This window comes from Phalacrocorax carbo (genome assembly GCF_963921805.1).
Source record: "Phalacrocorax carbo chromosome 31 unlocalized genomic scaffold, bPhaCar2.1 SUPER_31_unloc_1, whole genome shotgun sequence".
Classification (NCBI taxonomy): domain Eukaryota; kingdom Metazoa; phylum Chordata; class Aves; order Suliformes; family Phalacrocoracidae; genus Phalacrocorax; species Phalacrocorax carbo.
The window spans coordinates 288,364-298,941 of NW_026990239.1; the positions used below are offsets into that span (position 1 = coordinate 288,364).

General features: G+C 54.4%; 1 protein-coding gene across 1 annotated transcript; it reads left to right on the plus strand.

The window, feature by feature from the left end:
- Positions 1-1,067: 1,067 nt before the first annotated feature.
- On the plus strand, positions 1,068-2,932 carry LOC135310773 (potassium channel subfamily K member 6-like). The gene is made up of 3 exons (XM_064439735.1): positions 1,068-1,261; positions 2,225-2,620; positions 2,727-2,932. Exons 1-3 carry the CDS (start codon positions 1,081-1,083, stop codon positions 2,909-2,911), a joined length of 762 nt encoding a protein of 253 aa, XP_064295805.1. The 5' UTR covers positions 1,068-1,080; the 3' UTR covers positions 2,912-2,932.
- The last annotated feature ends 7,646 nt before the right edge of the window (positions 2,933-10,578 follow it).

The following is a 10,578-nucleotide window of genomic DNA, read 5'->3' on the forward strand; positions in this document are numbered from 1 at the left end:
GGCCAGGGTGTCACGGCCACGGGCCTGGCCATGGTGTCCCCATGGCCACGAGGACCCCACGGTGTCCCCACAGCCACGGTGTCCCAGGGCTGGCCCTGGGGGGGGTCCCTGGTGTCCCCCTGTGTCATCGTCCCCGTCCCTGCACCCCACGGAGCCCCAGGGGGGCCAGGCGGGGTCTGCCACATCCCCATCGCCCCCCCGGCGGGACCCCCCGTGGGTGTCACCCTCGTGTGTCCCCCCATCTGTGCCCCCCCGTGGGTGTCACCCCCGTGCCCCCCCCCCCCCGCAGACGTCACCAGGGTGGCCACGGCAGGAACCCGCGGGTCCCGTGGGAGCGCGTGACGGTCCCGTGACTGATACGGGGGGGGACGGACAAACAGACACCCCATCTGTCCGTCCGTCCCTGGGGGGGGGCCCGCCTTGGCCTGGGACCTGCTGACCAGCCACCCCAGTTGCACCCCGGTACTGGGCACCCCACTAGGACCCCAATTTCCCAGTTGTCCCCCAGTACCAGCCACCCCAGTTGCTCCCCAAGTTCCCAGTTACCCCCGTTACTGGTCACCCCAGTTGCCCCCTGTTACTGGTCACCCCAGTTGCACCCCCCCGTTACTGGTCTCCCCAGTTGCCCCCCCGTTACTGGTCACCCCAGTTGCCCCCGTTACTGGTCACCCCAGTTACCCCCCCCGTTACTGGTCACCCCAGTTACCCCCCGTTACTGGTCACCCCAGTTGCACACCCCCGTTACTGGTCTCCCCAGTTACCCCCCGTTACTGGTCACCCCAGTTGCCCCCGTTACTGGTCTCCCCAGTTACCCCCCCGTAACTGGTTTCCCCAGTTACCCCCCGTTACTGGTCACCCCAGTTACCCCCCCGTTACTGGTCTCCCCAGTTACCCGCCCGTTACTGGTTTCCCCAGTTACCCCCCGTTACTGGTCACCCCAGTTGCCCCCCATTTCCCGGCGGGGGCGGGGGCGCCGCCCTGCCCACCCCCCCTCCCGGTGCCGCCCCCCCGGGGCGGGTCCCGCTGCGCCCAGAGGGCGCGGGGGGGGCTGAGGCCGCGGTGTGGGGCGCGGGGGGGGCCATGGGGCGCGGTGCGGTGCTGGTGGCCGTCGCCTACGCGGGGCTGCTGCTCCTGGGCGCGCTGGGGCTGCGGGCGCTGGAGGGGAGCCCCGGGACCCCCCGAAACCCCGGGACCCCCAACGCCTCTGAGTGGGACCTCGCCACCGCCCTCCTCTTCGTCACCACCCTCCTCACCACCGTGGGTAAGGCCGGGCCCCCCCCCCCGCCCCGGGACCCCCCCGGGACCCCCCGGAGGTCTGGGACCCCCCCAGGACTCCCCTCTGCACCCCAAACCAACCCCCTGCACCCATGTACCCCAGGACCCCCTGCACCCCAGGACCCCCCTCTGCACCCCAGGACCCCCTGATCCCCAGAACCCCCATGGACCCCAGGACCCCCAGAACCCCCAAATCCCCAGGACCCCCTCTGCACCCCAGGACCCCCATGGACCCCCTCATCCCCAGAACCCCCCAAATCCCCAGGACCCCCAGGACCCCCCAAATCCCCAGGACCCCACCTCTGCACCCCAGGACCCACATGGACCCCCTGATCCCCAGAACCCCAAAATCCCCACAACCCCCACGAGTCCCCCTTCACCGCAGGACCCCCCAAATCCCCAGGACCCCCCCCGCACCCCAGGACCCACATGGACCCCCTGATCCCCAGGACCCCTCAAATCCCCAGGACCCCCAGGACCCCCTGATCCCCAGAACCCCCAAAATCCCCACGACCCCCACGAGTCCCCCTTCACCGCAGGACCCCCAAATCCCCAGGACCCCCAGGATCCCCTGATCCCCAGGACCCCCAAAATCCCTATGACCCCTACGAGTCCCCCTTCACCCCACAACCCCCAAATCCCCACGACCCCCCTCTGCACCCCAGGAACCCGAGGACCCCCTGATCCCCAGGACCCCCAGGACCCCCTTCTGCACCCCAGGACCCCCAGGACCCCCTGATCCCCAGGACCCCCACAATCCCCCTTCACCCCAGAACCCCCCAAATCCCCAGCACCCCCCCCGCACCCCATCCCTCCCCTTACACCCCATCCCCCCCCATTCACCCCAGAACGCCCCCAACCCCCAAGCCTAGCCTGGGCATTGGGGTCCAGCAGGTTGAAAGGTGTCACCCCACTTCAAACCACCCCCCCCCCACCCCCCGCCCCCCAGGGTACGGCTCGGTGGCCCCCCTCTCGGCGGGGGGCAGAGCCTTCTGCGCCGCCTACGCCGCGGTGGGCGTCCCCGCCACCATGCTGACGTTGACGGCGGCGGTGGGACGCTTGACGGGTCCTTTGGTCGACCGCCCCCGGTTGTACCTCCAGGCGCGTTGGGGTTACAGCCGGCGGGGGGCCGCCCGCGCCCACTGCCTGGCGACGGCGGGGCTGGTTTTGGGGGGGCTGGTGCTTCTCCCCGCCGCCGGCTTCTACCTCGCCGAAGGCGACTGGACCTACTTGGACGCCGTCTACTTTTGCGTCATCTCCCTTTGCACCATCGGCTTGGGGGACCTCGTCCCGGCCGAGCGACCGGGTCACCCGTTGAGGCAACTCTACCAAATCGCCGTAGCCGGTGAGCGGAGTTTTGGGGCGCCCCCGTCACCCCCACCCCCACAAACCCTTCCGACGGGGCGTCGAGGCTGACCCCTTGCCACCCGCCGCCCCCACCCCGCCGCCAGCGTACCTGCTCTTGGGCTTGGTGGGCGTCTTGCTGTTGGCTCAAGCCTTCCGGCGGTTGGCCGAGCTCCACGGCGTCGCCGGCGTGTCGCCGCCGGCTGCCGGCGCCGGAGAAGGCGCCGCGTTGTTGGAGGGGGCGAGGGACGGGCTGAAAGCGGTTCGGGGCCGGGGGGCGGTCAACGGGTAGGACCGAAGGTACCCCCCCGCCCCCCCCACTGATGGGGTGGGGGGGGGCACCGCGAGGCACTGGGGGACACTGGGGGGCACTGGGGGACACCGTGAGGCCCAACGAGGGCTCGCAAGACACTGGGGGTCACTGGGGGACGCCATGAGGCCCCACGAAGGCCTGCAAGACACTGGGGGGCACTGGGGGGACACTGGGGGGCACCGCAAGGCCCCACAAGACACTGGGGGGCACAGGGGGGCACTGGGGGAGACCGCGAGGCCCCACGAGACACTGGGGGACACTGGGGGGGCACTGGGGGGCACTGGGGGGCACCGCGAGGCCCCACGAGACACTGGGGGGCACTGGGGGGGCACTGGGGGGCACCGCGAGGCCCCACGAGGCCCCACGCGACACTGGGGGGCACCGGGGGGCACCATGGGGTGGGGCTGGGGGGGCATTAAAAGGGCGCCCAAAGCACGTTGGCGTCACCCAATGGTTGGCTTTTCTTTGGGGGGGGGGGGGAGGGAAGGACCCAGGGGTCCGGTTTCCGATGGCGACCACCCATTTTTGGGGGGGTGGGAGGGGCGTGGGGTGGTATTTGGGGGGGGCCAGACTGAGGTGGGGGGCCCAATTCTATGATGGGGTGTCTCAGTGCTGGGGGGGGTGTCCCTAAACCCATGGGGGGGGTCTCAAGGCCATGGGGGGCATCCTAGTGCCAAGGGGGGTCCCAATCCCATGGGGGGGTCCGAAGGCCATGGGGGGGGTCCCCATCTTAAAGGGGGGGTCCCCAGTGCCAGGGGGGGTCGTAAACCCATCAGGGGGGTCCCTAATCCCATGGGGGGGTCCCAGTGTTGAGGGGGGTCCCAAGCCCATGGGGGGGGGTCCCAGGGCTGGGGCGGGGTCCCAGTCCCATTGGAGGGGGTCTAAATCCTAAGGGGGGGGTCCTAATCCCAAGGAGGGGGGGTCCTAGTCCCGACGGGGGGCACCAGTGCCGCATGAGACAACCCCACTGGGTCCAACACCCTTTGGGGGGGGGGGCGGTCCTGGGGGCACCCAAATACCCCCAAAAATGGAGGGGAGGGGCTAAAGACACCCCCCGCCCAGGCACCCTGATTTTATAGAAAACCTTTATTCTGTAAAAGTAGGTGGGGGGGGGGGTGTGTCCCCAAACCACGCCGCCCCCCCGGGGGTGGGGGGGATGCATTACCACGGCACCCCAGTGGGGTGGCGGGGCGGGGGGGGGGGGCGCGACACACAGCTGGGTGCCACTGAGCACCCATGGGTGCCCCCGCAGTGGTCCGGGAGGGGGGCAGGATGCCCCCCCGCCCCCTCCCCCCCCCCGGATCCTATATATATATATATATATATATATACAGAGACAATAAATAGAGGCGGGGGTCCTCAGGCGCGGGGGGGCGCGGGCAGGCAGCGGGGGGGGGGCAGCGCCGGCGCGTGCCCGGGGGGGCACAGGCAGCGGAAGGAGCCGGGGGTGTTCAGGCAGCGGCCGGGCAGGCACAGGGGGGCCTGCGAGCACTCGTCGATGTCTGGGGGGGGGTCGTGGGGGGGTGTTATGGGTGTGGGGTGGGGGGGGGTATGGGGAGGGGGAGGGCTGGGGAAGGGGGTTTGGGGCTGGGGAGGGGGTCTGGGGGCAGAGGAGGGGGGCTGGGGAGGGGGTCTGGGGGCAGGGTAGGGGGTCGAGGTGCTGGGGAGGGGGTCTGGGGAGGGGGTCTGGGGGCAGGGTAGGGGGTCTGGGTGCCCAGGAGGGAGCCTGTGGGCAAGGAGGGGGTCTGGGGGCAGGGGAAAGGGTCAGGGTGCTGGGGAGGGGGTCTGGGGGCAGGGGAAGGGGTCAGGGTGCTGGGGGGGGGGGGTATGGGTGCAGGTGCGGGGTATCAGGGTGCAGGGGGTTCCGGGTGCAGGGTATCAGGGTGCTGGGTGTCATAAATTGAGACCACAATGGATCAGAATCCAATTAGAATTTTATTAATTGTAGCAAGTAGAATATGAGCAAATACAGCGCTGGACGGCAGGGGAGTCTGCGCTCCGCCAACTGCCGCACTGAGCAGTTCAAACAGTCTCTCTTTATACATCTTTACTTCCATGTTCAATGAGATAGTGGAGGTGCTCTTCGCATGCTTCAGTTGTTGTTAGGGGGTCGTTTCCTGCTTCCTGGTGAAATGGGGTTGCTTGTCCTATCTCTGTCGGTAAGTTTGGACATCTGATGGTTATCTTGCATAAGCACGCCTGGGAGGTATTCTTCGCATGCTTTACATTGAGCTTAACATAAGTCTTAATAAACAATACCTTAGTTCAGTTTCTCACAATCCCCCCTTTTTCTTTTTATCCTATTATTGTTTATTAGACACTACTTTCATTTTCGGCACTGCAGGCAAATCTTCTTCCACAATCCCGACATTTATCATAACACTCACAAGGTAATATCTCACAATTACAATCATAGTTCTTATGTGGCATAACGCATTCACAACAATCGTCATCTTCATTAATAGATACACTCTTATATTTTGCCTCAGACTTCATAGTCAAAATAAGCAATTTAGCTGGGTCAAACCGTTCTTTAATAAAATGTAAAATACAGCGTAATATACAAGGTCCAAATATAAGTCCCAGAATCAACATAATAAGCGGTCCTGCTAAAGCAGACAACAAAGTGGTTAGCCAAGGTGAAGCATTAAACCAGCTTTCATACCATGACTTGCTTGCTTCACGATCTTTTTTACGTTGATCTAACCTTTTCCGGAGTTCAGACATGGTGTCTTGGACTACTCCCGTATGGTCAGCAAACGAACAACATTCTTCATTGAGAGCTATGCATAACCCTCCTTCCTTTAAGAACAATAGGTCTAATCCTCTCCTATTTTGCAGCACCACTTCTGATAAAGATTTTACTGAAGTGGCTAAATTTTGAATAGATTGCTCTATTTTTATTAAATCCTCATCTACAGCCACCTGCAAACTTTGTAACTCCTGACCTTTCACCAGGGAGGCTATGCCTGTACCTGCTCCAACTCCACCTGCTATCAGCAGTGTAGCTAGGGTTATCGCCGTAATTGGCTCTCGTTTTTGTCTATTCAGGTTTCCTTCAAAGTGGCGCAGCACCTCCTCAGAGGTGTGATAGATTAGGCGAGGAACAATAATCACCTGTATGCAAAACTGAGATTCATTAAACACGTTTAAGGATAGGCAAGGCGTTATTCCGATGTCTGAACAAACCCATTTAGCTCCTGGTGTCGGGATAGCCCATTTGTCCTTTTTATCTTTGTGTTTCTTTATATTGGTGTTAGTGACTGTTCGGCTGCACAAAGGCTGATACTTTTCGGGCACTGTGCCTATACATCTTCCCTGACCTGTTACTAATTGAATAGTAATTCCTTGCGTATGATTCCTCTGGTCATCCCATGGACATTCTCGTGGGTTTGAACCATTAGACCATTGAATCATACCTGGTTTTCCAACTGCCTCTAAATATGGTGGTCTAATATTATAACATAACCAGCATTCTTCAGTTAAATTTGGTTTGCTTTCATTAAGGGCATGATAAGAGGCTTGCATTAGATCCCATAAGGGGTCCCTGGATTCTGACAACTCTAGATCTCTGGATAAAGAGAATTCAGTCACAGCGTCATTAGTTGTTTTCAAAGGAGAGCCTGAGGAAGGGATTCTGACGATTACGGGGGCCATCTTTTCTTCAGAGGAAGTGGGCGGATTCAGGACCAAATTTGGTCCTATTGGCAAAGGATCGTGGGGCATCGGTTTCTTCATAATTTGAAAAATACCCCCTCTATCTACACCTTGTTCGTAATATCTAATTCCCCAAAATTTTCCTACAAGCCAGAAGTCCTGACTAGGATCTTTTATGGTTATATTAATGCCTGTACATCCAATATCTTTATGATTACATGCACCATTATAGTAACTATCTGCGTAGCTCCAATTTCTCCTTTGACATATTTGTGGTGACCATTTAATTTCTAGATTTTGATCTCCAGATGCAGACCATTCAGAGGCCCATGTTTCGCATCCCCAGTATGCACAATAATAATGGTCTGGAGGATTACAGTATGATTTACCAGGGTTCGATGCTGGGCATATATAAATTGGCTTGCAATTCTTATCCGTTTCTCCATCGATTAAGTAACGCAAACTTATATTGAAACTAACTGTTCCCCCCTCCATAATTTGTGCTTGGATTGGCTTATTTGGATATTGTATGTTTGTTATTGTCCAGTTCATGGGTTCATGAGGGTTTCCTTTTCCATTTGCTTGGGCTATTATCAATAATAAAACTAACGATATACCAGGAAAAAGGGTGTCTGTCAATTTTTCCAATTTAAGTACACTTTTACCAGTCTTGGGGAAGTTCGACCATAGCTGCTGTCGCGTCCCATTGTTCTGGCTCTTTTCTCCACAGTTTGTTCCTCCTCTGCCTCGCCCGTCGACTCGGTTGCTTCGAGCCACGGGGTGTACCATCTTCTCGGCAGCAAGGGAAATCTTCAGGAGAACAGCTGTTTCGGGTTTTCTGCCTGTTTATATAGGCCTCCCACTTTGCAGCTTTGACTAATGGGACAAAGCAAGACACAGTTAGTCCTTCCCTTCTGCACTTTGTAGCCAAAATTTCAACTACAAAGGGGACTGGTTCGTTGGAATGGTAACAATAATACTGAGGGTTTATTCCTTTGGCAAAACTTTCCACCATTCATGGGATCCTCGAATAATTTCTTGTTCCAACTCTAATTGTTTTTAATTTCCACTCAGTGAGAGTTCTTTGGATTTTCCAACACTGTGTGCAAACTCTTATCGGAGGGTATCCATATTCACAGCGTGTCCACCATTTATCCTGGCATACCTTACACTTGCAACAAGCAAATGGATAACAATCGCAGTTCAAATGATTGCATCTGATTCGTATATCTAGAGTGCTTATTAGCTTTTCCTCTATATTCAATATTGTGTTACTACATAAGTTTAGCAATTTCCTTCAACACACTTTGTACGCTTCCATATATAATAGATTAAAAAAAGATAATTATAGCAAATATAAACAGCAATATACACTTTATACCAAAAGGTAATGCGGCAAAATAATCAACTAAAGTTCTTATCATTACGTTATCTTTTCAGAGTTATCTTGGTGTCACCTGGAGTACTGATTACTTTCCAGTGGGGTCTCGTCACTGGGCCTTTAATGCGACTGGCATGAGTCCATCCACGCTCAGCAGTCCGGACAGCTGTTTCTGTTGTAAGCAAAACAAGATAAGGTCCCTCCCAATTGGGTTTTAGGGTTTCTTCTTTCCACGTTTTAACCAATATCCAGTCCCCAGGTTTAAAATTGTGAATTTTTAAGTCCAACGGGGGTCGTTGCACAATCAGTCCATGTTCCCAAAGCTTGTTACGATGTTCTGCTAATTGTGAAACATATTCATTAATCACATGATCTCGAATTAAAACATTTGTTTGTGGACTTTCGACTCTATAGGGCATTCCATACACCAGTTCAAACGCTGATATCCCTACATCTGCTCGGGGCCTGGTTCTGAGAATTAATAGTGCCATGGGTAGGCACTTAACCCATGATAATTTGGTTTCTATCATTAATTTAGTCAAAATAGTTTTGATTTCTCCGTTCATCCTTTCAACTTTTCCCGAGCTTTGTGGATGCCATGGTGTATGGTATTCCCACTTAATACCCAAACTTCCTGTTAGATCTCTAACAATTTTTGACACAAAGTGTGTTCCTCTGTCCGAGTCGATTACATATCGAGGTATAATATGTTCAAGTAATACCTTAGTAACTTGGTTAGCAGTTGCCTTAGAGGTAGGAAAAGCCTCAACATAATGTGTTAAATGATCCACCATTACTAATAAATATTTGTAACGCCCTACCCTGGGCAGTTCAGTAAAATCCACTTGTATGTGTGAGAAAGGTCTGTATGCTGGGGAGCGTCCTCCAAGAGGTTTTTGTCTCGTGTTGTTTCGATTAACCTTTTGACAGGTCTCGCAGGCTGCCGTGACTGCCTTTGCTATGTTATATACGCTTATACAGGCAAACTGTTGATTGAAATGATCAACTAACGCCTGGGTTCCCCAGTGTGTTTTACTGTGTATTTTTGAAAAGATTTCGAGTGCTATGCCCTTCGGCAAGACTTCTCTCCCATCTGGCAATATGTACTTACCATCTTGTTCCTTAGCTCCCATTTGTTCTAGTTTTTCCTTTTCTGCAGACTCAAAACTCAAATTATTACTAACAGGTACTTGTTGCATAGTCAAAATCGTACTATAATTGCCTGCTACTTGTTTTGCTTCTGTATCGGCTGCATTATTTCCTCTAACTTGATAACTCGTGCCTCGCTGGTGTCCCTTTATATGTACAACTGCTATTTTATTTGGCATTTTCAATGCCCCCAGAACTCGCCGAATTAATTCTGGGTGTATCAGTTCTTTTCCCTGTGAGTTAACAAATCCTCTTTCCTCCCATATTTTCCCAAAGGTATGTACTACTCCGAACGCATAGCGTGAGTCTGTATATATAGTTCCATCCTTTCCCTTCAGTGACACTAAGGCTTTCCACAATGCGTACAGCTCACAGGCTTGAGCCGACCAGCTGGCACTCAGGGGGCCCGATTCTATTGTCTTAAATTCTCCTTTCTCCAACTTAACGATGGCATCCCCTGACAATCGTTTACCTTCCACTATTCGAGATGACCCATCTATAAAAATTATTTCTCCATGTTGTAATTCCTCTTCTTCTAGATCTGGTCAAATTCGTGTTTGTTGTTCAATCGTTTGGAGACAATCGTGTATTAACTCAGTACTTTCCCCTGGGTATAGAAATTCTGCAGGGTTAACCGCTCCGACAGTCCTTAGGGACAGTTTTGGAGATTCTATGAGTATTCCCTCATACTTTAGCAGTCGGCTATCTGTAAGCCATTTTTCTGCTTTTTGTTGAAGCACCCCCCTTATGTTATGAGGCGCATATAGGACAACTTCTCCATTGAAGGTAATACGATTCGTTTCTTCAAGTAATAAGGCAGCAGCAACAATGATTTGTAAACAACTTGGCCAACCCCTGCTCACAGGATCTAACAGCTTTGATAAGTATGCCACCGGTTTCTTTTGTCCAGCCCATTCCTGAGTTAATACTCCGAATGCTGTTCCTTCATGTATGTTAACGAATAAATGGAATGGCCGCTTTAGATCTGGGAGGCTTAAAACCGGTGCTTGACTTAACTCCCTTTTGAGGCTGGCAAACTGCTCTTGATCCTGAGGGGTCCACTTGGGTATTTTGTCTTTAGACAGTTGTTCATACAAAAATTTAACTTTAAAGCTGTAATTCTCTATCCACTGCCTACAATACCCAAATAGCCCTAATGCTTGCCGAATTTGCCTCTTAGTGACAGGCATAGGTAATTCTAGAATTCCCTTAATGCGCTCCGGATCCAATATCTTCTTGCCGTTAAACAAATAATGCCCCAAATATTTCACTTTTTCCTCCACAAATTGTAACTTTTCTTGTGATACCCGTAGTCCCTGTTGTGCAAGAAAGTTTAGAAGTCGAATGGTTTCTTTTCTTACATCCTTCTTATTATTCCCTGCTATGAGCAGATCATCTACATACTGTAACAGCACATTTCCCGTTTGTACCCGGTATTCTTTTAAGAGCTCTTCCAGGG